Source organism: Pyrus communis, chromosome 1, assembly GCF_041283825.1.
Source record: "Pyrus communis isolate YQ-2024b chromosome 1, ASM4128382v1, whole genome shotgun sequence".
Classification (NCBI taxonomy): Eukaryota; Viridiplantae; Streptophyta; class Magnoliopsida; order Rosales; family Rosaceae; genus Pyrus; species Pyrus communis.
This window is the reverse complement of record NC_142565.1, coordinates 16,561,248-16,586,143: the sequence shown is the minus strand read 5'-3', so window position 1 is coordinate 16,586,143 and position 24,896 is coordinate 16,561,248. Positions and strand designations below refer to the sequence as shown.

At 38.0% G+C, this 24,896-nt stretch overlaps 3 protein-coding genes across 3 annotated transcripts; 2 read left to right on the top strand and 1 right to left on the bottom strand.

The window, feature by feature from the left end:
* The first annotated feature begins 3,028 nt into the window (after positions 1-3,028).
* Positions 3,029-9,205, top strand: LOC148699269 (bifunctional aspartate aminotransferase and glutamate/aspartate-prephenate aminotransferase-like). Its single transcript, XM_088699209.1, has 3 exons — positions 3,029-3,249; positions 3,413-3,526; positions 8,820-9,205. Exons 1-3 carry the CDS (start codon positions 3,166-3,168, stop codon positions 8,964-8,966), a joined length of 345 nt encoding a protein of 114 aa, XP_088555335.1. The 5' UTR covers positions 3,029-3,165; the 3' UTR covers positions 8,967-9,205.
* Positions 9,206-10,120: 915 nt separating this feature from the next.
* On the top strand, positions 10,121-11,567 carry LOC137719589 (protein NEN4-like). The gene is made up of 5 exons (XM_068458627.2): positions 10,121-10,590; positions 10,701-10,747; positions 10,826-10,889; positions 11,014-11,196; positions 11,287-11,567. The coding sequence occupies exons 1-5, from the start codon at positions 10,138-10,140 to the stop codon at positions 11,377-11,379; spliced, it is 840 nt and encodes a 279-aa protein (XP_068314728.2). The 5' UTR covers positions 10,121-10,137; the 3' UTR covers positions 11,380-11,567.
* Positions 11,568-12,601: 1,034 nt separating this feature from the next.
* On the bottom strand, positions 12,602-21,345 carry SULTR2;1 (slufate transporter 2;1). Its single transcript, XM_088699196.1, has 12 exons — positions 20,770-21,345; positions 20,585-20,633; positions 20,202-20,409; positions 19,875-20,049; positions 19,707-19,772; positions 19,382-19,612; positions 19,144-19,270; positions 18,492-18,778; positions 14,135-14,328; positions 13,930-14,006; positions 13,181-13,257; positions 12,602-13,079 (listed from the first exon to the last, which is right to left on the bottom strand). The coding sequence occupies exons 1-12, from the start codon at positions 21,253-21,255 to the stop codon at positions 12,924-12,926; spliced, it is 2,133 nt and encodes a 710-aa protein (XP_088555322.1). The 5' UTR covers positions 21,256-21,345; the 3' UTR covers positions 12,602-12,923.
* Positions 21,346-24,896: the final 3,551 nt, after the last annotated feature.

Here is a 24,896-nt window from a genome sequence, read left to right as displayed (position 1 = left end):
CACTCTAGGCTAGACCACATGCAACTTCACCACACTAGTGAGATTCATAACTTTCACAAGGCAAGCAAGCAGAGCCGACATATATCTACGCGCCTAAGGCAACACAGCCACAAAATAGGTTGGGGAGAATGTCACCACCATAAAATCAAACAGGTGCAGGTGGATTCGACCCACCAACAACTACGATTCAACCCCAAATCACAAATCAAGCTTTTATCAAGGAAAATACCTAGGGAGGAGGCAAGGTACCAAAACGAAATAGTACATGGGAGAGAAGATTGAGGAAGACGACAAGGAAGGAAGAGCTATAAAGGATGAAAGATGGGCTACCACCGGCCCCAAGCCGTAGCAAGGGACCAGAAGCTATGGTTGTTGCAGATCTAGGGTTTTTGGGCAAGAAAGGGAGACAACTCCTGGAGAGAGATGCATGAGTTTTTTTATTGAATGAAATTGATACGGAACATGTGATTCACTTTGCTTTTGAATTTTCTGGCCAAGCATAATTTTTTTTGAGATAAGGTGAATTGTTTGTTGGGGTTGAAGCTAAATGATATTGGAAGATGAACGACATAATTTTTTTTTTTTTTGTTTTTTGTTTTAATTAACTACTAGGGTTTGTGGAGTGCAAATAGAAATATGGAAAAATTAGTATCTGGTCCCTAGCTACTAATGTTCATTGTTTGAGGTTTTATTAGTTTTCAAATTTTAATCGAAATCCCTAGCATTAGTATATTAATAAATTTATATGTCAGTTACATAATTTTTTAAAATAAAAATTAGTAATTGATTTAGGGTTCTAATACTCACACCTTTATTAAATTCCTACTTAATTCTCAATTCAAAACATTTCCACAACACTAAAATAATTTTATAGCAGTTCTATTAGTTTAGGAATGTGATTGTGTAAATCCTATCATATCTGGGATATCCTTATGGGACTCTACCATATCTCTTAGACTAGATATTATTCTATTAGAGTTGTAATCCTATTGGGGTAAGGAATTTACCTTCCCTGCTACTATAAATAAAGGCACAATGGGGTGAGACAACACACACCTCACACTTACACATTTCTCTCTTTTCTCTCTGTGCCGCCGCACCCGATTATATTGTTCGGTAAATAAGGCTACAACACGTTACCAGCATGCTCTTGAAGCTACGCTAAATAGAGTTTATTCATCTTCCTGGGGAGTATTACGTTTTATTGAATTGATTTACATTCTATTGATTTACATGTTATTGATTCAGTTTGATTTTCTTTGTTGAACGTGATACAACGTATTGGAGATGTAATTCCATCTTTCCAAGAAGAATCTTTCTACAAATTCAAAGGCTCAGTTGCTTTATGTCAATCATGTTCTTTTAAAATAAATTAAGATATTTGAAACGACCATGAAGCAATGAAACAATCCACATGATGCATGAAGATTGATGCAAGTGTAAGTGTGTGTGTGTGTGTGTGTGTGTGTGTGTGTGTGTGTAGGGCATTCATGCATCATGGGATTCTAACAATCTGTACTCAATTGACTAGTACGTTTGGCTAGTTAGTACGGTTGTTTTTAAGTTTTTTATTGTAGGGTGTTCCACCTAGTACCAATTTCAATTGGCATTAGAGCCTTGCTCTAGACACATATAGAGTAATCTCTGCGATTATACTGGTATTGGGTGGACTCACATCTTGGATCATGATCGTGTTGCTGCACATGTAACTCTCCTCCATTCTTTGATGGCACGAATTATGCAGCGTGGAGTGAGAAGTTTCAAATATTTCTTGAGGCACATGACTTTCTTGCAGTTGATTATCTTACTCTTGAGTGGATGGCTCCTTCTTGAATTGTTGATAGGGAGTTGGTGATCAAACCTAAAAGTGAATGGACTACTAGTGAAGTGACATCTGTCATGGCAAACAGGAAGGTAAAAAATGCCATTGTATCTGCCATATCACCAACTCAGTTTTCTCATATTCGTTACTGCCCAACTGCTAAGCAAGCTTGGGACAAACTCTGAATCTTTCATGAAGGTGACAAACAAGTAAGGGGTTTGAAACATTCTCAACCTTCTATGAAAAAGTTGAAATGTTAAGAAGTGAAACCTTGGGATTGGGAGAACCTATCTGCAAAACAATGATTGTTCAAAAGACCTTGAGATCTTTGCCAAAGAGATTCCATGCAAAGAAGGTTGTCATTCAAGAGTTTCAAGATTTAAATGAGATTAAGCTCGAGAAGTTAGTTGGGAAACTCATTACTTATGAGATGGAGCTAGACATGGATGATGGTGTCTCTAAGAAGGAAAAAGATGTCGCTCTTCAAAGTGTCGAGAACAGCAAAGTTATAATTGACACATGTGAACAGTTCATGAATAATGATCTTGCAAAGTTTCTCTGTTTCACGGGGTAGTATAGTGAATAAATGTTTTTTATCAGTAAAAACCACTGATCGTTTTGGACATTGTGCTGGAAAATGCCCAAAGTTTTGACAATTCGAACTTACCACTCAGTTGTAGTTTCAGAACAAGAGCCACCACTAGATTGTACGCTCTTAGAAATTGGACTCAAAAAATGGTTGGGAGAAGTGGATCCAACATAGGATTATTCAAATTCCTTAGCTTTCATTCGCAAGTCGCAACTGATTTATTTATTTTTAATATTTTAATATTATTTAATGGAACTCTGTTAGGTGTTCCCAACCATTTGACTAGTTCATTCTTCTTAAGTTCCTACTGCATAATGAGTTTTTGGTTTCTCGTCCAATTAGTTTCTAGTTCTGCCCTTATGTAGGCTGGTCAAAAAAGAATCTCCCGAGTGGTACCACCTAAACAATAAATCCAAGCCCTCTGGCCAATTTTAACTAATGCGTAGCTAACTTGGTTTTACAATTTACTTCTAGCGGAACAGGGTTCTTTCCAACCCAAGTTAAGTTGGTGGATGAGTAATTGGCATCGTTGTCATAAGAAAAAGGTCATTGAAAGATGTCGGGATTATTAAATAATTGGCCTACTTTGGAGGTCAATATTGGGACATGTATGTTTTTGTTTTTGCAGTTTGTTACACACAGCTAATCCCAGTGTAATGTGCCATAGTTCACCTCAGGTGCCTGTATTATATCACAGAAAGCAGGAGTGGCTGCATTAGGTCTTGGTTTTGCTGGTGGAGAGGCAGTTTCTGTTATGGTGAAAGCATTCCGGGAGCGACGAGATTTCTTGGTCAAAGGCTTTGGCGAACTTTCAGGTGTCAAGATCTCCGAACCCAGGGTACCAATGATCCGTTTCCTTCCCTTTATTTTTCTCTGTTTCTTTCCCCCCTTGTCTTGGAGTATAGCACTCCTTTGAGGGATTACTATTTTTCATCCGTTATTCTCTCTTTCTATTCTACTTGCTATCCTAATTTCTTCACCATCTTGCATCTCACTTTCAGGGAGCTTTCTATCTCTTCATAGATTTCAGCGCTTACTATGGAACAGAGGCTGAAGGATTTGGTAAAATTGAGAATTCAGAGTCACTATGCCGTTACCTACTTGACAAGGGTCAGTATTGGAAGAATCCTAGTCGGCAAGCATGGGTGATTACAACTATAGTCATCATTGCCATAAAGGAAAGACAGCAAGGAGGACATGTGATTGCTGACTCATGGACAGCAGGGAGGACATTTTATTATTGCTGTGCTGTTGCATCCGATTGTTGCATGTGCTGTTGCACCTAGACAGCAGGGAATGTTGCTGTGCTGTTGCACCTGTGTTGTGTGCTGTTGCACATGGACAGCAAGGAATGTTGCGGTGCTGTTGCACATGGACAACAAGGAATGTTGCGGTGCTGTTGCACCTGTGTAAAGCTTTCTGTTATTGTGTATAAGTATGCCTTCCCATAAGACTTTCATAATGATGAAATGTATTACAATTCAAATCAGAAAATACAATATGGTATCAGAGCGGTGATCTCTATCGACCTGCTTCTGAGTACCGTCTTCCTGTTTACCTTTCTTATCCATCATGGCTGAAGAGAGCTCCGTGCATGGCAAAGAAGTAAACTCACATGCTGCGTCTTCTTCATCTCATCTAGACGTTGATATCAATCCAAATCAACGTCTCAGTTCGGTCCTACTAAATGAGTTCAACTATCTCCCGTGGGAGAGAGCTGTCTCTCTTGCGTTAGGAGGACGATCGAAGCTTGGTTATGTTAATGGCGTTATTCCAGCACTTGATGTGTCCTCATCCGATTACAATGATTGGTTGTGCAAGGACCAGCTGGTCATGTCATGGCTGCTCAACTCTATGGATCGAAAGATTGCAGAAATCTTCAGTTATGCGGAATCTTCATACGTTCTCTGGAAAAATCTCAAAGAGATGTATGGAAATCATAATAACGCAGCTCGAGTGTTCCAGATAAAGAAGGATATTGCTAGTCTACAACAGGAAGGGAACTCGTTTGTGCATCATCTTGGCAAGTTGACCACCATGTGGAATGAGTTGAATGTTTATCGGCCACACACCATTGACGTTGCCGTGTTGATCAAGAGAGCTGAGGAAGATAAAATCTTTCAGCTTCTAGCAAGTTTGAGCTCTGAATACGAAGATCTCAGGAGTCATGTTCTCATGAATCCTGAACTTCCTTCCTTCTCAAGTGTGTGTGCCACTATCCAAAGGGAAGAAACTCGCAGAAAAATCATGACTGTGGAATTAAAGTCAAATATGCCAGAATTTAGGGTATATTTCTCAAATCACAAGGCTAGTGAAGAGAGGAGATATAAAGGAAAGAAACCCACTGTGAAGTGTAGCTATTGTGATAATGGTGGACATACACGAGATCATTGTTGGATTCTCCATCCTGAACTAAGGCCCAAGCATTCGAGGGACAGCAACAAGAGCTTCATTAGAGGAGCACACAACTCATCACCCAAGGCAAATCATACCATGACCTCTCATTCCGAGGAAGCACAGATGTTCACCTCTAATCCGGCCATGCTGATAAATGAATTTGCTGCCTTCCTTCACAAGAAACAAGGTGGTGGGGAGAATGAAGGATCAACCAGTCATGTTGACAACAAACCAGCTGCTCTACTTGGGCAGTTTGCTGGTTTTTTGGCTGGGAAAGAAGGCGTGACACAACAAGATATTCCAGGTATCTTACGATCCTTCTCAACTGCTCTTAAAATAGGTAATATGCATGATTATTGGATTATAGATTCAGGAGCCACTGATCATATGACCAACAAGTCCACAAATCTGTATGATTTTAAAAAACTTTCACGTCCATCCCAAGTGTCAGTTGCTAATGGCAAGGGTGCCATGGTTGTAGGGAAAGGAAAAATACATTTGATCTCTAGTAATGTCGAGTCTGAGGCCCTATATGTTCCTTCATTCCCTTTTCAGCTTTTATCTGTTGGAAAAATCACAAACTCACTAAACTGTACTGCCATCTTCTCTCCAAAAACTGTGTTTTTTCAGGATATCACCACCAAGAGGATGATTGGTGAAGGTTTTTTTCTAAACGGCCTTTACTATCTTTTCCAGCATGTTCAAACTCCCAAGGTTTTTCAAGTCACCTCAAGCCTGATTCAGGAACAACAACTTTGGCACCGACGCCTTGCACATCCTTCTGATAAAGTCCTATCCTTTTTGTTTCCAAACCTGTGCAAGGTTACAAGTTCTTGTGATGTGTGTCATTTTTCTAAATTCACTAGATTACCTTTCACCTCCTCTCTATCTAGGGCTAGTAATCCTTTTGAAATCGTGCATTCCGATGTTTGGGGACCAGTTCTAGAGTCCTTTGACGGATACAAATACTTTGTAACCTTTGTGGATGATTTCACAAGGATAACTTGGTTATATCTTTTGAAATTTAAAAATGAAGTGTTGGAAGTTTTTCAAGATTTTCATAGACTTGTAACACACTCAATTTGCTTCAAATATTCATGTCTTACGATCAGATAATGGCTCCGAATATATGTCCCATAATATGTCTCATTATCTAAGCACACATGGCATACTACATCAAACCAGTTGTGTTGGAACACCCCAACAAAACGGGGTAGCAGAAAGGAAGAATAGAGACCTACTTGAAAAAACTAGGGCCCTGATGTTTCACTTGAATGTGCCGAAAAAATTCTGGTCTCAAGGTGTTCTCACTGCTGCATATCTTATCAATAGATTGCCCAGTAAGGTTTTGAATTTTAAATCACCCTATGAGATCCTAAAAGGCAGACAAATCGATTTGTCACACTTACGAGTGTTCGGATGTACATGCTTTGTTCACATTCAAGCACAAAAACGTGACAAGCTAGAACCACGGGCTGCCAAATGTGTTTTCTTGGGCTACTCTTCCACTCAAAAGGGTTACAAATGTTACAATCCCGCAACTAGGAAAATGGTTGTTTCAAGAGATGTAAGATTTGAGGAACCAATGCCTTACTTCACACAACCTCTGGACCACTCTCAAGAGGGGGAGAACATGCTTGACTTGTTTCCAATACCATATCCATGTGAAGAAGACGCAACGGGTGTCATAAGGGACCAAACACTGAATGAGGTCCATTCACAGTCTCACAACCCGCAGAACACACCACCAGTGGCACCTGATGAACTTATCGTATCTGAACCCTCAAGAAGTCCTTCCAACCAAGAGACTGCTCAACTACCAGTGGTTCAACCTCCCACAGTTCGTCGAAATCCTTCCCGTGAGAGGAGACTCCCATCCAAGTTAAATGATTATGTAACTTACAATGTCAGGCATCCCTTAACTTCTGTTATTAATTACAGCAAAGTGTCACCTTCATTTGCTGCATTCCTCAATACAGTTACTGAGACCTATGAACCTCAAAGCTTTCAAGAAGCTAAATTACATAGCGAATGGAGAGCTGCTATGGCAGAAGAGCTTCAAGCTCTTCATGAAAACAACACCTGGACCATCATGAAGCTTCCTAAAGGAAAGAAGGCTGTAGGAAGTCGTTGGGTGTACAAGATCAAGTTCCATTCAGATGGCACGATTGAAAGACACAAGGCTCGATTGGTTGCTCGTGGATTTACTCAGACTTATGGAGTAGATTACAAAGAGACCTTTGCACCTGTGGCAAAGATGAATACAGTGAGGGTGCTGTTATCTGTTGCCATTAACAATACATGGCCTCTCTTTCAAATGGATGTTAAAAATGCCTTTTTACATGGGGAACTAGAAGAAGAAGTTTTCATGAAAATCCCTCCGGGTCATCCTCAATCAAACAATCCAGACCTGGTGTGCAAACTTCATAAAGCCATTTATGGCCTCAAGCAAAGTCCCCGAGCATGGTATGCCAAGCTCAGTCATGTCCTAGAGGGAGTTGGTTTCTCTCGGAGCAATGCTGATTCCTCCCTATTTGTGCGATCGGGCAAATCTGGTAAACTTGTGGTGCTTATTTATGTCGATGACCTAATTGTTACAGGTGATAATGTTTCTGAGATTAGTGCTCTTAAACAATATCTCAGTCACAAGTTTGCTATCAAAGATCTCGGCACTCTTAAATATTTCTTAGGAATCGAGGTGGCACATTCCCACAAGGGCTGTTTTCTAAATCAGCGCAAGTACATCATTGATCTTCTCCATGAGGCAAACATGACAGATTGTAAACCTGCTCGGACACCTTTGAATAGCAACTTGAAGCTGCAGTCTCATGGTGATCCCATTCCTAATATAGAGTATTATCAGAGATTGGTTGGCAAGCTTATTTACCTAACTATCACTCGTCCTGATGTATCATATGCTGTGAGCCTTGTTAGTCAGTTCATGCATGCTCCAAACACAGATCACATGAAGATTGTTCACCGTGTGCTTCGCTATCTGAAGGGTTCCATTGGTAGAGGGATCCTCATGCGCAATAATGGTCATACTCAGATCTCGGGATATACAGATGCAGATTGGGCAGGGAACTCTCTCGATCGCAAGTCTATCACTGGTTTTTGCACATTCATAGGGGGTAATCTTGTAACCTGGAAGAGCAAGAAACAAAGTGTGGTTGCACGCTCAAGTGCAGAGGCAGAATATCGTGCTATGGCATCAACGGCATGTGAACTCACTTGGCTCAAAACTCTACTCTCGGATCTAGGGTTTCCTCACCCGCAACCTATGTCCCTTCACTGTGACAATCAAGCAGCAATGCACATCGCATCAAATCCTGTCTTTCATGAGCGAACTAAACACATTGAAGTTGATTGTCATTATGTTCGGAATCAAGTGCAGTCCAAGGTAATTGCTACACACTTCATTCGCAGTCATGATCAGCTAGCAGATATCTTCACCAAAGGACTGGCATTTACTACTTTTCATCATCTCCTATCCAAGCTCGGATCAATTGATCCCTTTGATCCAGCTTGAGGGGGAGTATTGGAAGAATCCTAGTCGGCAAGCATGGGTGATTACAACTATAGTCATCATTGCCATAAAGGAAAGACAGCAAGGAGGACATGTGATTGCTGACTCATGGACAGCAGGGAGGACATTTTATTATTGATGTGATGTTGCATCCGATTGCTGCATGTGTTGTTGCACCTGGACAGCAGGGAATGTTGCTGTGCTGTTGCACCTGTGTTGTGTGTTGTTGCTGTGCTGTTGCACATGGACAGCAAGGAATGTTGCGGTGCTGTTGCACCTGTGTAAAGCTTTCTGTTATTGTGTATAAGTATGCCTTCCCATAAGACTTTCATAATGATGAAATGTATTACAATTCAAATCAGAAAATACAATAGTCAGGTATGCATTGGATTGCTATATCGGAAGATCCATATTTTAATAGCTACTGTAGTTTGAAATGTTGATGGTTGAATAAAATGTTGGCATGGGTTGTTGCTCATTTACAGGTTGCACTAGTACCGGGAGATGCATTTGGAGATGACACGTGCATACGAATCTCCTCCGCTGCATCCCTTCCCACCCTACAGGCAGCTGTGGAGAGAATTAAGAAAGCTCTTGTTGAATTGAAGCCTGCGGCCAGTGTTGCTAACTAAAATGTTTCTGGTTTTGCCACTGTTCTACGTGGTGTAACTCTGTATTCTAGTATCTGAGTTGAAGCTACGAATAAGTTGGTCATGTCGGGAAGGTCGAAAATAATTCTTCCGGCGTTGTATTTAACAGTAATGTAAACAAAGGCGTGTTTGTTTCGTTGAATTGGATTTCAAGAATTCCGTATGCTTACGTTATGCGTTTCTTTTTTACCATATTATCAAAACCAGAGGTTATTCTTTCATCCTAACGTTCACAAAACTTGATCTATTCCCAACGTAGGATGAAGGGTCGAACCGTTCACTCCTTTTATCCCAATGTAAAGATCATATTTCTAGAAAACTTCAATCAATTAGAAAAACATTTACTCATTCATGAGTCAAACAAATTTGACAGTTCATCAAGAGGATGTTATTTGTTACCATTAGATAGTCTCCAAATTGAACGAAATTTCTTAGAGATGATCTTTAGATGATGATAAGAACATCAAATATAACGTTTGTACAATGCAATGATGTTATGTCGTTATGGAAAGAGGAATGGCTCTAAGTATTGTTCTATATTATAAATTGTTTTTATGTACGAGAGGGGGATTAAAACTTGGGTGCATGGAATAGACACATTGTCTTGTCCAAGTAGCCTAACCGCGTTTGCTGAAACAAGAACTTTTCTTACTCACATTCACGTCATGCATCTTGTCGAAAGGTTAAGTACAATGTGAATATGTGGGGAAAGAGGATAGAGGGAATAAGCATATTCATGTCTCCTAGGCGACTTTGCTTCAAATGCGCCAACATACTGATCAGCAATGGCCTCATTTGCATTGGGTTAAGATTACTTGTCCAAAAGGAAGGCTCGCTCCGAAGGTTACCGTTTCAAAAGCAAATACAATAAAAAGGGCAAAAGCAATTCCCTGGAAGTACTTTTGTACTTGAAATCTTCTGGAAGCTAAGGACTAAAGGACCCCCTCAGCCAAAACCAAAGCCAAAGCCTAAGCTCTTAACTTAAACCACAAGTAAATCAATCTCAAATAGGAGGAATACCCTTCCTTCAACCCTGGCCTTTCTCATTTCTTTCTTCCCTTAACCCTTCAAATATATAACCTGCACATAATGATGACAAAAATTACCAAAATCCGGATACCCGAAAAACGGATAAAACTAGCTATAACCTCAAATGGATGCTTCAACTTCATCATCCAAACAAGGCACAACAGAGATTGTGTTCTTTGACATAGAAACAAATGTACCCAATAAAGCTGGACAAAGGTTCTGGGTTTTAGAATTTGGTGCAATTTTGGTTTGCCCTCAGAACCTTGTTGAGCTGGAAACCTATAGCACACTCATTAGGCCGGGGGACTTGTCTGTTGTGGCATTGAGGTCTGGCCGGTCTGACGGGATCACTCAGGAAACTGTTGCAAAAGCACCCTTGTTTGAGGAAGTTGCTGATAAGATATTCAGCATTTTGAATGGAAGGGTGTGGGCAGGCCACAACATTCGAAGATTCGATTGCGTTCGGATTAAGGAGGCTTTTGCAGAGATCGGTAGGCCTGCACCTACGCCGGTTGGGATGATGGACTCTTTAGGGGTGTTAACTGGTAAATTTGGAAGAAGAGCTGGCAATATGAAGGTAATTAGATATAAATGTTAATTACAAATTGGGACTAGGAAGATTATTTACTTTCAATTTTATTTTTGGCTGCAAAGCCAATCCATCTTGATCTATGTATATATGTTTAGATGGCAACATTGGCATCATACTTCAATCTTGGGCAGCAAAAGCACAGGTTCGCATGCAATAATCACTTTTTAATTAATGTTTAAATATTAATTGTATGCCTATATATTTCTACAAACATATATAGGAGCCTTGAAGACGTTAGGATGAATCTGGAGGTCCTCAAGAACTGTGCAACCGTGCTATTTTTGGTACTTTCACTAGACCATATCTAACTCTTATTTTTTGTCAGTTAATGAATAAAAACTATCCCTTCAACTTGATTTGTAACCTTGTGATCGATGTTTATTATGTTGTGTGGTGTTGTGGGAATAGGAAGCAAACCTCCCCGGCGTGTTAAATGGAAACTGGCCTGGCTCTTCAACGATTACAACGCGGAGTAGAAGTAACGGGAAATTGCCATTCAGAGAAGAAACTAGCCGCAAGTCTGCACCAACTACGGCCTCTAATTGTTCTCATAGAGCTGTTCCATATGACTCAAGGGGGAGCTTGGGAAAGGTTTTATTTACTATAATTTAATGTCTTTAATTCATACCTAATGAAAGTGAGATTAACTGAGTATTTATTAATTATGTATTTTGAAAGCAGATGACAGAAAGGGTACAGAATCTGTTGTGTAGAGCCCAAAGAAATCAGCCTCTTAACAACATACTGAAGCATTCTCATTCGCTACTCCGGTGAGAAACTGAAGAGCGTCCATTTCGACATGCTGCAGATGACCTCCTGTTGAACTGCCTGCAGTCACACTTACAGAAAGGAGAATTAAGAAGCTTTTGTTAAAGGTGTTTGACTTTCAGAACTTAGAAATTAGCAAACAATAGCAACAGCTTGAATTGGTTACTACTAATCTCAATTAATTGATTCAACCATTATTTATTTTTTTATAACGATCAATGCCATCCTATTCTGCACTTTGCAGGCTGTTTTTCTTTTCGCCATATTTTCTCTTATTTCGTTGCACACGACTTGAATTCGAATTAGCAGGGTTTTGGACGACAAACATGAATATTGAAGGAAGTTGAGATTGCTCCGTAAAACTAATGGCAATAAAAAGAAGTAACCCAAATATCCAATATGAGACATTTCTTCACATCTCACAAATACGACATGACTCACGCTAATGGAGTATTGAGTTTACATCATCATCTAACTTGATTATAGCACGTACTATATTAAAACCAGTTTAAGAAGTATCATGTGAATAAAACAATTAAGTTTAGGCTAGCCAAAATGATCATTGAGATTAACATAACTCCTTCATTCTTGTACTTGAGATTTGAAATCAATAAAAGGGGTCTCTGAGTTTGTTCACCATCAATTATTTTGGTCATTCTGTGAAAAATCTCCACTAAATAAGGATAAAATGATAAAAATATATTCAATTTTTGTCAAACAATTTTGGCCCTTTTTTTTTATTAAATTGAGGGTATTTTTATCATTTTAGTCCTTATTTAACATAATTTTTCAGGGAATGATCAAAATAATTGATGGTACACAAACTCAGGGACCACTTCTACCGATTTATCTCAAGGATCAAAATGAGAAGTTATGCCAATCTCAGGAACCACTTCTATCGATTTCAAATCTCAAGAATCAAAGTGAAGAATTATACTAATCTCAAGAACTATTTTAGCTAATAGTATCTATATATAGAAGCACAAAATGACACACAACGAACACAACCTGTTAACTACACGTACCATATATTAGGAGCCTACCAATTATATTGTCCCTTGAGTTGGGCACTTTGTACGGTTGCAGTAGATTCAGTGGTTGACGATATTTCAATTGTGCTTTGGGCCAACCAATCATAGTGGCAGGGTCACAAATATATGGGAATTAACTTTACCCCATCTTCAATGGTGGTCCTCTCTATATAACTGTCCATCATCACATCAGCAGATTCAGCGCACTATATATGTTATATTTGAAAAACACATCACAAGTACGAGACATTACATTATAACTGCATTATATATGTTACACATCTCTTGTATATCACAAACCAACAACAACATAAGCTAGCTAGCGCTAGATATTTGTGGAGGAAGAGTGGGTGAGAAGATATTCAAACCATCATCTCATTATTTATATCGTCCCCCTACACATCTATATACATAAGTGGGATCGATGGGACTATATATCATAGCTAGCACACATGAGAAGCAGGAAACACGAGACCTGAATGAGAATGTTGCGATCGAGCGTTTTTATGGAAGAGCTAGCTAGCAGCTTGCATTAGCAGGGGGTGGCAATTTTTCACTGAATCTTGCATCCACTGCTTCTCCGACCGTCACGAAGACCATTCCTCCAATTTTTTCCACAAAGTTGGATAGCTTTAGTTTGTGAATCACTAGCCACCTAGGGTTTGCAACGGCTAACTGGGAGAGAGACAGAGAGACAGAGAAAGAGGTCACAAGTTTTAAAATGCCGAGGTCGATCCCTGTAAGCCAAGAGGGCGAATAACTAGTCGATGTCTTACCTCAATTCCTTCGGAGATCAAATTCTTTTGCAGCTCCTCTAGAGAAGCTATTCCCGATGTATCAATGTTAATCAAATCTGTCGTACAGAAAGGGGGTAAAAACAAAGGAGAGGAGGTTATATAAATCTCTTAAAAGCTGCATATATACGTACAATTATGTAACATGTATATATATACTGTATACGTATAGAACAGTCAATGGCTTACATATGCTAAATGGAAGCTGTTCTTACATTGAAATTTGTAATGACTAATGATAGTGCATGAAAGAAAATAAGGCCTATATACAAAATTTAAATACTTGTGTTTTCAAAATTGAAATTTGTACTATCCTCACAAAATGCCATTCGTCTATCCTTGTGTCAGCCACATACTTCATATTCATGCTCTTTGATCATTGGACACAACTATATATATAGGGGACGAGCACTTAAGTGCGGCCTGTCCATGAGCAAAGAGCACAAATGTTGACGTCCATCAAAGAAAGCACAGATATTAATAATTATTGTGCAGGAACCCAAATATTTTGTAGTGTCCACCGCATGAGCTTTTGGTGCCTTTATCGTGCTCGTGTCCATACAAAAACCATACATTTTGGGATGTATATATGGGTTAAGCATTTGGGTTTAGAATTTAGTGATTAAAGTCTATTTTGAAGAATAAACATAATTAAATGGACATCGAGAATGACTAGTTTTAGATCCAAGATTCTAAAGACATTGTCTCTATTTTTTCGTTTAGCCACTTACTAGACATGTCAAGAATCACAAGTTGAATTGCCTCTTTGGTGTCCTCCCCTTTCTTTGCAGTTATCCACCTTACAATCCTTGCATTTACAATACAAATACATGTTAATTTTCATATATAATTGGTTTTTAAGATTTATTAAATCTACTATTCACCAAAAAAAATAAAAGATTCAAAACATATATATTTGTACAATTAAATACATACCTTTCTCTGACGAAATTGGCATTTGCAAAACAAAACAAGGCAGACTTGACACGTATTATCATGATTCCAGGAATTTTAACAGCCATAGGATATTGAGCAGTGTCGCAAAATATATCAGTTCTCGGAAGTTTTCCAAGTGTTTCTGTGCCTGGTCCAATTGAGATGAGAATAATCTTTGTGAATGATATGATCACCTGGTCAAAACATACAATTACATGTTAGAGACATCTTTTGTGCATAAGCATCGTTAAAAAGATGCCTACAAAACATATGTGCCTGGTCCAATTGAGATGAGAATAATCTTTGTGAATGATATGATCACCTGGTCAAAACATACAATTAACTGTTAGAGACATCTTTTGTGCATAAGCATCGTTAAAAAGATGCCTACAAAACATACACACACACGCACGCACGCGCATATGCAATTTGTCAGTGGTTAAAAGTATCAAAATCAGATGCCTACGAAACCACTTCTATGAGATTAAATAACTAAAAATGATTCCAATAATGTTTAACATAAAAAAAGTTTAAAGATTTAAAAGTTATAAACAACTTTTTAGTTCATTACATGTGTTAGTGCTCTACCAAGAAGCACTTCGTTTTTTTTTATAAAAGTTTCAATGTTCTCCTAAGTAATGAAAATGTTTATAAATAAAAGTGCATTGGGAGATTTTGTAATAGAATAAAACGTATTACCAATTAAATATTCTCTTGGTCATCTACTAATTAAATAATGTACTTTAAAATTTGATATCAATAGTAGAGAATAAATGAATTTATTTTTTAATATTTTAATATCAAATTCAATAATAAGTAACTATGCATCATTGATTAGTAGGTTGACTAAAAAACGAGACTCAATGAAATTCTAGAATTGATACATATGAAACATGGTTCATTGAAGAGATACCTAGAAATATTTACCAAAAAGGACCAAATCAATTAATTTAATCATATATGCTTCTATCTCCCATTAACAAGATTAATTATTCCATGTATGACAAAATCATTTGCTGGTTTGAGGTTCTCGTATCCCACTCATCTACTTTTTCGTTTTTTTATTTTTTGGACATTTTTAATTAGTTATTTATTTTACAAAAGTAATGGCTATTTTTTTTTTTTCCTCCAAACAATAACGTTAGTAGGTTAAATTGGTAAATGTTAAGAGAGAGGAAGAAGGGAATCGGTGAGAATCAAACTCACACCAATAGGCATTATCACTTTCCATCATTGTGGTAAAGCGCAATATATCTGCTTTACAAAAGTAATATTGTTTAAGAGACCAAACCTTTGTATTACATAATTAGTCATGTAATATTAAAACATAGTAAAAAAATGTAGTTTACTTGTATTTACAATATAGTAATCATATATCATATATGTATCTATTCACCTTAATTAAGATTTTTTTTTCTTAATAAATTTTTGTTTGGGGATGTTTTATTTAATGACACATTTTACCCTATCATTCTATATGAGATTCTCCTATGTAGATAACAATACTCTATACTAGTGTTTTAAAAATCACCGTCTAGCGCCCGCCTAGCACCGCTTAGGCTCTGTTTAGGAGCTAGGCAACTAGCCACTGCCACAATTAATTCTTAGGTGTTTAAAAAATAAAAAAGGGTGCCTGCCTAGGCGTCCACTTAACCCACCTAGACCTGCTTAAGTTACGAGTCTCATTTAAACAAAAAATAAATAACTTCTATTTTGCATTTTTTTTAATAAATTTGTGAGAGACTTTTTATATATAATTTAATTTATATGTCATTCTATTTTGCAATTTATGTATCCGAACATAATTATTTATTTTTTTAAGTGCAAGTAGACATTTATTTATATGTTATATAAAAAATTAAATTAAAAATAAAAAATAGCCTACTCCTCTGCCTAGATCCCACCTAGATGCCTAGGTGCTAGACCTCTGTTCACTGCCCTATTAGCACATAGCGTCTTTTAAAACCTTGCTCCATGCAAATGAGGAAGCTTGTAAACGTACGGCTAAGGTTTGAGGCTAATAAAAATGTGTTCTATATGTTGACCCAAAAAATAATAATTAAAAATAAGGTAAAGTACGAAAAACTACCTCAAATATTGGGATCACGACAATTTCATACCTCATCTTGTAAAATTGACAATGTCATACCGCATCTTACGAATTTGTGACAATGTCATATCTCTGTCAATTTTTCTGTTAAGTGCTGACGTGGCAAGAGACGGGGACCACTCACTAATTGTCACATCCCGGCCCAGGGTGGATCACTTCCCCGGCCCGCTCCACCACCGTAGCACGATATTGTCCGCTTTGGGCTTACCATTCCCTCACGGTTTTGTTTTTGGGAACTCACGAGCAACTTCCCAGTGGGTCACCCATCATGGGATTGCTCTAGCCCCCTTCTCGCTTAACTTCGGAGTTCCTACGGAACCCGAAGCCAGTGAGCTCCCAAAAGGCCTCGTGCTAGGTAGAGATGAGAATATACATTTAAGGATCACTCCCCTGGACGATGTGGGATGTTACAATCCACCCCCCTTAGGGGCCCGAAGTCCTCGTCGGCACACACGCGACCAAGGTTAGGCTCTGATACCAATTTGTCACATCTCGGCCAGGGGCGGATCACTTCCCAGGCCCGCTCCACCACCGTAGCACGATATTGTCCGCTTTAGGCTTACCATTCCCTCACGGTTTTGTTTTTGGGAACTCACGAGCAACTTCCCAGTGGGTCACCCATCATGGGATTGCTCTAGCCCCCTTCTCGCTTAACTTCGGAGTTCCTACGAAACTCGAAGCCAGTGAGCTCCCAAAAGGCCTCGTGCTAGGTAGAGATGAGAATATACATTTAAGGATCACTCCCCTGAGCGATGTGGGATGTTACACTAATCCAGCTGGATTAAAAAATAATTAAATATATTTTTAATAATGAAATATTAAAAAATTAAGAATAAAAAAACAAAAAAAAAAATTCCTAGGGGTGCGGCATCCCCTTTCCTTCACCCGCACCAATTTCAATTTTTTTTGTTCTTCTCTCTCCTCCTTCTTCTTCTTCATCTTCTTCTTCTTCTCCTAGGCCGAAACTAGATTTGTCACTTCCTTTTTTTTTTTTTTTTTTCTCATTCTTCTCTCTCCTTCTTCTTCTTCTTCTTGGGGCAAAACTGGGTATGATTTTTTTTTTGTTTTTTTTTGTTTTTTGTTTCTGGGTTGCAGGTAGAGGGAAAAGGGGACGAAGATGAAGATGGGGAGGAGACAGAGAGGGTTCTTCTTCTTCTTGGGCCGAAACTGGGTTCGAATTGTTTTTTTTTTTTTTTTTTTTTTGGTGTTTCTGGATTGCAAGGGAAAAGGGGAAGAAGATGAAGATGGGGGACGAGAGATGAGTGAGCGTTGGGTTGGGGGGGGGACGAATTGGGTTGGGTTCGGGGTTTTTTTTTTTTTTTTTTTTTTTTTTTTTTTTTTACACTTTTCTCCTTCTTCTTCTTCTGCAGGAGGGGGTGTTTTAATTTTTTTTTTCCTTCTTCTTCTTCCTTCTTCCTTCTTCTGGGTTGCAGTTTGGGTTTTTTTTTTTTTTTTTCCTCCTTCTCCTCTTCTCCCTCTTAGCCTCCTTCTTCTGCTTCTTATTCCACGGGCGGGCCGGGAGGGGGGGTTGAGTTGATAGGTTTTCTTCTTCCTCTTCCTCATTCTCCTTCTTCTTCTCCTTCTGCTTCTTCTCCTTCTTCCTCCTTCTCCTCATCCTTCTTCTTCTTCTTCCTTCTTCTGGGTCTTTTTTTTTTTTTTTTTTTTTTTACTGGGTTGTAGTTTCCATTTTTTTTTTTCCTCCTCTTCTTCTTCTTCGGTTCTTCCTCCTTCTCCTGGGGGGTGGGTGGGGTTGCGGGGTTGGGTTTTCAAATTATTTTTTTTTTATTCTTTTTGTAATAAAGATTAAGCAGGAAGAAGATGAAAATGGGGAAGAGAGAGGGGGCAAGGGACGACTAAGGTTTTTTTTTTTTTTTAACTTTTATTTATTATTTTAATATTTAAAAAATATTAAATTTTTTTTTTGTTTTTAATAATATTTTATTAATTTTTTAATAGAAAGTGGGCTCCGAATCAAGTCACGTTAGCACTTAAAAGAAAAATTAATAGAAAAACTGACGGAGGTCTAACATTGTCATAAATTCGTAAGATGAGGTATGATATTGTCAATTTTAAAAGATGAGGTATGAAAGTGTCGTGACACCAATAGTTGAGGTAGTTTTTTATACTTTACCCATAAAAATAATTGGCTCCTATCCCGTCATACTTTTGTATAAATGGATTTTATACGCAATTATGCATCTACTGTTGCAGACAAGAGTAATTAAGAGCTAATATATAATATATTACCGCAACTAGAAGGCCAATCTCCATGGATGCAAATAGGACCCCAAAGAAGGCTCCAATGCAAGCCAAGAAGTCCAACTTATCAACCTTCCAAATTTTGTAGACTTCGCTCAGGTTAATAAGCCCGGACAGAGCAGAGAGAATAATTGAAGCAAGGATTGCTGTTGGTGTGTAATACAAGAGCTTTGTCAACAGCTGCAGTGATATGATCACAGTAATGGCCATGACCACGTTTGACACCGGAGTTTCACAACCAGCACTGAAGTTAACGGCAGTACGCGAGAATGAACCTGTTCATGATCATGATTTAACCGAAAGGGAACTGAATTACGTCCTAATAAGATGGCAAAGTAGTAAAAATTATACAAGAATTAATCGATGAAGTATCATTATTAGAGTGAAGTTATTTGTAAATTTGTACCTTTTCAATTGACCATGTAAGACTATCTAACAGTGCTTTTCGAAAGCGCATTAGGATAAACAAAAACACTTTTCGCAGTTTTGAGAATAAATTATTTTTCTTAAAGAATAAAAGTGCTTGTAACAGAAACAAAGTAAAGTGTTTTTTACAGAAGCAATTTGTGTTAGAAAGATGGTACATCTTTTTGTCTGGTGAGAATGTTGCACATGTTCAGTACTCACTACCAATGCTTACCGGTTGCAACATAGCAAGAAGTACAGGATCCCACTATGTTCATGAATCCCATTGCCATCATTTCTTTGTTACCATCTATGTGGTACCCTTTCATGGTTGAGAAAGATCTTCCAACTGCAATTGCTTCCTGAATTTTGACAAAATATAAACAATATATGAACCAATTCAAAGGAGCTAATTGATAAAAATTAGTAAACCATTCATTCATTTGTTCTTCAGTGGTACATATGTGACTGACCGCGAGGGCAACAAGGGCAACAATTAGCCCAACTTTAGCCACATCCCCAACATAGGGGCTGTTGAACTGTAACAGATTCACCGAACTAGGGTTCAAGCCATCTTTGACGTGTTTAACAATATTAATTCCATGTTTATCTCCCCGTGTTAGATAAACAATCAGAGTCGATAGTATAACGGATAGGAGAGGAGCAATGGCTGGCAACCAGAAAAGTTTCTTCGTCTTTTTACCCTGCAAATAGTGTACGTTAATTGAAATACATAATTTAGTTAGACCAACATGCAAAACGATAATAACTAATTAACAAGTTCGAAGTGTTGCTCACCAGAAATCTTGACATTAGGATGAAACACAGGAATGAGCAGCCAAGGAAAAAATTATGAGGACTCCACTGCAAATGAAATGCAAAGAAATAAATGATTGGATAAATTGTATATGATTTATTTTAATAAGGAATTATTTCTTTCCATTGAAGAAAAGTAGAAGACTGTACAGGGTGGTGGAAAGATGTCCAAACAGCTTCTATAACAGAGATAACATCAGTATTGGTAGGAAAGTGAGTGATTCCAAGTAGTCCCTTTAGTTGTTGAAGACCGATTATGATGGCTGCCCCGGCCATGAACCCTACGATTGCAGCATGAGAAAGAAAATCCACAAGAAACCCCAATCTGATGAACAAAGGGTAAGTTTAAGAATAAGAAGTATGTGAACAAATATTAGGACAACCTTGCGCATATCCAATGTATACGATGCTTAAGTCATACTAAAGAGCTCTAATACTTCGCACTATATAGTCAAATCCAGTACAGTCCAATACTACCTGAAGAGTCCGAAGGCAGCTTGAAAGATACCGGTGAAGAACGTTGCAGTGAGTACGAGCTTGGTGTAAGCAATAGGATCAGCCCCGGGGTCCTGTAACTTTTGAATCATTGAGGGCAAAAGAAGAGAAACAACTGCCACAGGTCCAATTGCTATCTCTCTTGAAGTCCCCATTACAGCATAAATAAGAGGTGGAACAACACTTGTGTCTACAATTGATCAATTACGGAACAAGAAAATAAATTAAAGACTACAATAAAAATTAATATTCCATTGCCATATATGTAAATCCATGCAACTAAATACTAGAGTAATATAATCCCAGGAAAATAAAAACGAAGAAAATACTAGAAGACCAATATTTAAGTTAACTAGTTGACTTACAAAGGCCGTACTGAGGGTCAAGCTGTGCTAAAGTTGCATATCCAATACTCTGCATTAAACTCGTATTAAGGTCGTAACATGATAATTCAGTTCTAAAATTATGAGATATAGTAATTTAGCTGTATTATTATAGTAATTATGAGTGGTTATTTCATGCATGAATGTTCAATAACTTAATTTGTTACCTGAGGAATGCAGAGACTTGCTATAGTGAGACCTGCCATGAAATCATGCTTGAATTTTAACATGTTGTAGCTTCTACCCCATACAAGAATAGGAAATATCTCCTGCTGGACAGAGACTGCACTTTTGAGTGTTGGCTGATTCTTGAGAGACGAGTACTTTCTTCGGCAACAAGAAACGGTTTCCCTCACAGAGTCCATGAGCTCATGCCATAGACCAGGGGGTTCAGGACCATTCAGCACCCACTGAGTCCTCTCAACTAGGCTGCTGTTTTTCTCAAGGTCAAGATCGACGTCAAGCCTTTCCTCGTCAATAGCTGATGAGGCAGTGCTTGATTTTTTGAAGTGTTTGGTGGAACCTGGAGCTGGAAGGGTATCTTCGGGACTAATTTCTTCACCTGAGGCCTCTATAAACTCACGCGACGGTCCCGGCAGCCGGGGCGTATGGAGAACCCAATTAGCCTCTTCAGAATGCTCTGAAGAGCCCATTGTTGGGTGAACTAGTTTTCAGAGGAGGCTTCTTATCAGAATATGGAAGATTTAGGCACCAGAAGTAGTACAAAGTTTTTGATGTTAAAATGCATGTCCCATCTTGATCGAAGGACCATATAAATACATCAAAAAGGTTAATTTAATGGTTGAGAGAATTTTTTAAGCAAAAATCTATTGGTAGTCCACGTGTACAAATTGAGTGTGGAGACTAGAGAAAAGGCTCGGTGGAATCCAGACCTTTTCAGAACAACATATTAGGTATCTTTAACGTGCCCATGGCGGTGATTGTTTATACTTGCCTGACTTCCCACTCCCACAACGTTTTTTGTTTGTTCCAAATGAAAAAGGGGAAATTTCTTCACAAATACGTAACATAAAATGATACAAGAATGAATAGTTGAGATTAAAAATAGAACATTTAAATAAATATGCATATTATTAAATCTAAAAGAAAGAGTAATGCTAAGGAGATCAAAACTTTATACCAAATTTTGTAAACCAAACGATGTGGTTGTTAACAATTGGATTATTATTACTTAAGTGTTGATTAGTCCCCTGAACTTGTATGCAGCTGCTAATTTCCCCACGAACTTTAATTTTAGCCAATTAACCCCTTGAACTTTTTAATTAGCCAATTTCCTCGTTGAACTTTAATTTTAGCCGATTACCCCCCGTGAACTTTTATAAATAGCCAATTTTCCCTTGGTGTTAGATTTTAAAAAATTTCATACAATTTCATCAATCCAATTTTTCATTCTTTTTGCCCTTATACACTTGTCATATGTTGTTTTTCGTGATCAAGATAGATGGAAAATTGGATGTAAATTTTTAAAATCTAAAGCCATGGGGAAATTGGTTATTTATAAAAGTTCAGAGGTAATCGGCTAAAATTAAAGTTCAAGGGGAAAATTGGCTAATTATAAAAGTTCAAGGGGATAATTGGTTAAAATTAATGTTCAGTGGAGAAATTAGCAACTCCATACAAGTTTAGGGGGCAAAATGACAAATATGCCTACCTTTTATTGTGTAAAATAAATCACTCTCAAAGAATTAGGTCGTGAATTTCAAATAAGAAATAAGAAATATTTATTTTTTACAAGAAACAATAGCCGAATTTCATTGATCATCACGAACAAATACAAGGATGCCAATTCGGTACATTGCTCCAGTGACCAACACATTGATCTGAAGTGAATTTGCACAAACAAGCAATTAAGCCAAAACCCCTAACACGGCTACCACAAGCATAGGTGCACCAATACAAATTTGTCACAAGAACGATAGACGCAAAAAAACCTATGCCAGTGCACACACCAACCTTCATTGATGTGCAAGGCCGCACAACTTCATAGCTGGAGAGTGAGACCACATAAAATCACTGCTAAAAGACGAGACCACATAATCATCACTTGAAGACTAGACCCATCAAGCCGTCGCTCAAAGGTGAAAGCACATCATCTGCCAAACGTGACAGAAACAAAATCTACATTAATTCGAGAATAAATCCAGCGGTCCCCTAATCTCAGGGGAGGACTAGGACACTCTAGGCTAGACCACATGCAACTTCACCACACTAGTGAGATTCATAACTTTCACAAGGCAAGCAAGCAGAGCCGACATATATCTACGCGCCTAAGGCAACACAGCCACAAAATAGGTTGGGGAGAATGTCACCACCATAAAATCAAGCAGGTGTAGGTGGATTCGACCCACCAACAACTACGATTCAACCCCAAATCACAAATCAAGCTTTTATCAAGGAAAATACCTAGGGAGGAGGCAAGGTACCGAAACGAAATAGTACATGGGAGAGAAGATTGAGGAAGACGACAAGGAAGGAAGAGCTATAAAGGATGAAAGATGGGCTACCACTGGCCCCAAGCCATAGCAAGGGACCGGAAGCTATGGTTGTTGCAGATCCAGGGTTTTTGGGCAAGAAAGGGAGACAACGCCTAGAGAGAAATGCATGAGTTTTTTTATTGAATGAAATTGATAGGGAACATGTGATTCACTTTGCTTTTGAATTTTCTGGCCAAGCATAATTTTTTTTGAGATAAGGTGAATTGTTTGTTGGGGTTGAAGCTAAATGATATTGGAAGATGAACGACAGAATTTTTTTTTTTTTTTTTTGTTTTAATTAACTACTAGGGTTTGTGGAGTGCAAATAGAAATATGGAAAAATTAGTATCTGGTCCCTAGCTACTAATGTTCATTGTTTGAGGTTTTATTAGTTTTCAAATTTTGATCGAAATCCCTAGCATTAATATATTAATAAATTTATATGTCAATTACATAATTTTTTAAAATAAAAATTAGTAATTGATTTAGGGTTCTAATACTCACACCTTTATTAAATTCCTACTTAATTCTCAATTCAAAACATTTCCACAACACTAAAATAATTTTATAGCAGTTCTATTAGTTTAGGAATGTGATTGTGTAAATCCTATCATATCTGGGATATCCTTATGGGACTCTACTATATCTCTTAGACTAGATATTATTCTATTAGTGTTGTAATCCTATTGGGGTAAGGAATTTACCTTCCCTGCTACTATAAATAAAGGCACAATGGGGTGAGACAACACACACCTCACACTTACACATTTCTCTCTTTTCTCTCTGTGCCGCCGCACCCGATTATATTGTTCAATAAATAAGGCTACAACACGTTACCAGCATGCTCTTGAAGCTGCGCTAAATAGAGTTTATTCATCTTCCTAGGGAGTATTACGTTTTATTGAATTGATTTACATGTTATTGATTCAGTTTGATTTTCTTTGTTGAACGTGATACAACGTATTGGAGATGTAATTCCAGCTTTCCAAGAAGAATCTTTCTACAAATTCAAAGGCTCAGTTGCTTTATGTCAATCATGTTCTTTTAAAATAAATTAAGATATTTGAAACGACCATGAAGCAATGAAACAATCCACATGATGCATGAGGATTGATGCAAGTGTGTGTGTGTGTGTGTGTGTGTGTGTGTGTGTGTAGGGCATTCATGTATCATGTGGATTGATGCAAGTATTATCCTATATGGAAGATTCACTAATGTTTAGAATTTAACATGAGTTTTACGTTATAATTGGAGATGCTCATTTATTGTTAGCCTGAAGGTCTTAGTAGTTTACATGGATTCACTATTGTCTATGGGCTTTCTGATTTTCAAGTCAATTATGTATGTCTAATCGTTCTGGAACTTACTAGAGAGGGTCTACCATTCATCCTTGTCTGATCACTCAGTTGTGTGAGCGTGCTGGTGTTCAAAAACGTCATGATGATCTTTGCCTTAGAACCATTAAGGACCTTGACAGAAATATAATCAATTTAAGTAATGTAATGTATGATGTAGCTCAGGTTGATCCTAGACTAGTTCCTCCACCAAATGTCGCCCAGGACAGAAAAATAACATATCTTGAGTCTAAAATCAATTCCTTAAGAAAGAAATTTGTTGATTTCAAATCTTTGATCAGACAATCTGCGTCATCACCACTTGTTAGTCACTTGGTCTCCACCCCTTCTCTGAGTCAAACTTCCATGAATCTTCCATCGTTTGTCCTCGAGCCGTCTCTACGTCCTCCAAAACTTGTCCCTTAACGTCTCATGGCTCCATCTTCTGCGTCTTATCATACTGCT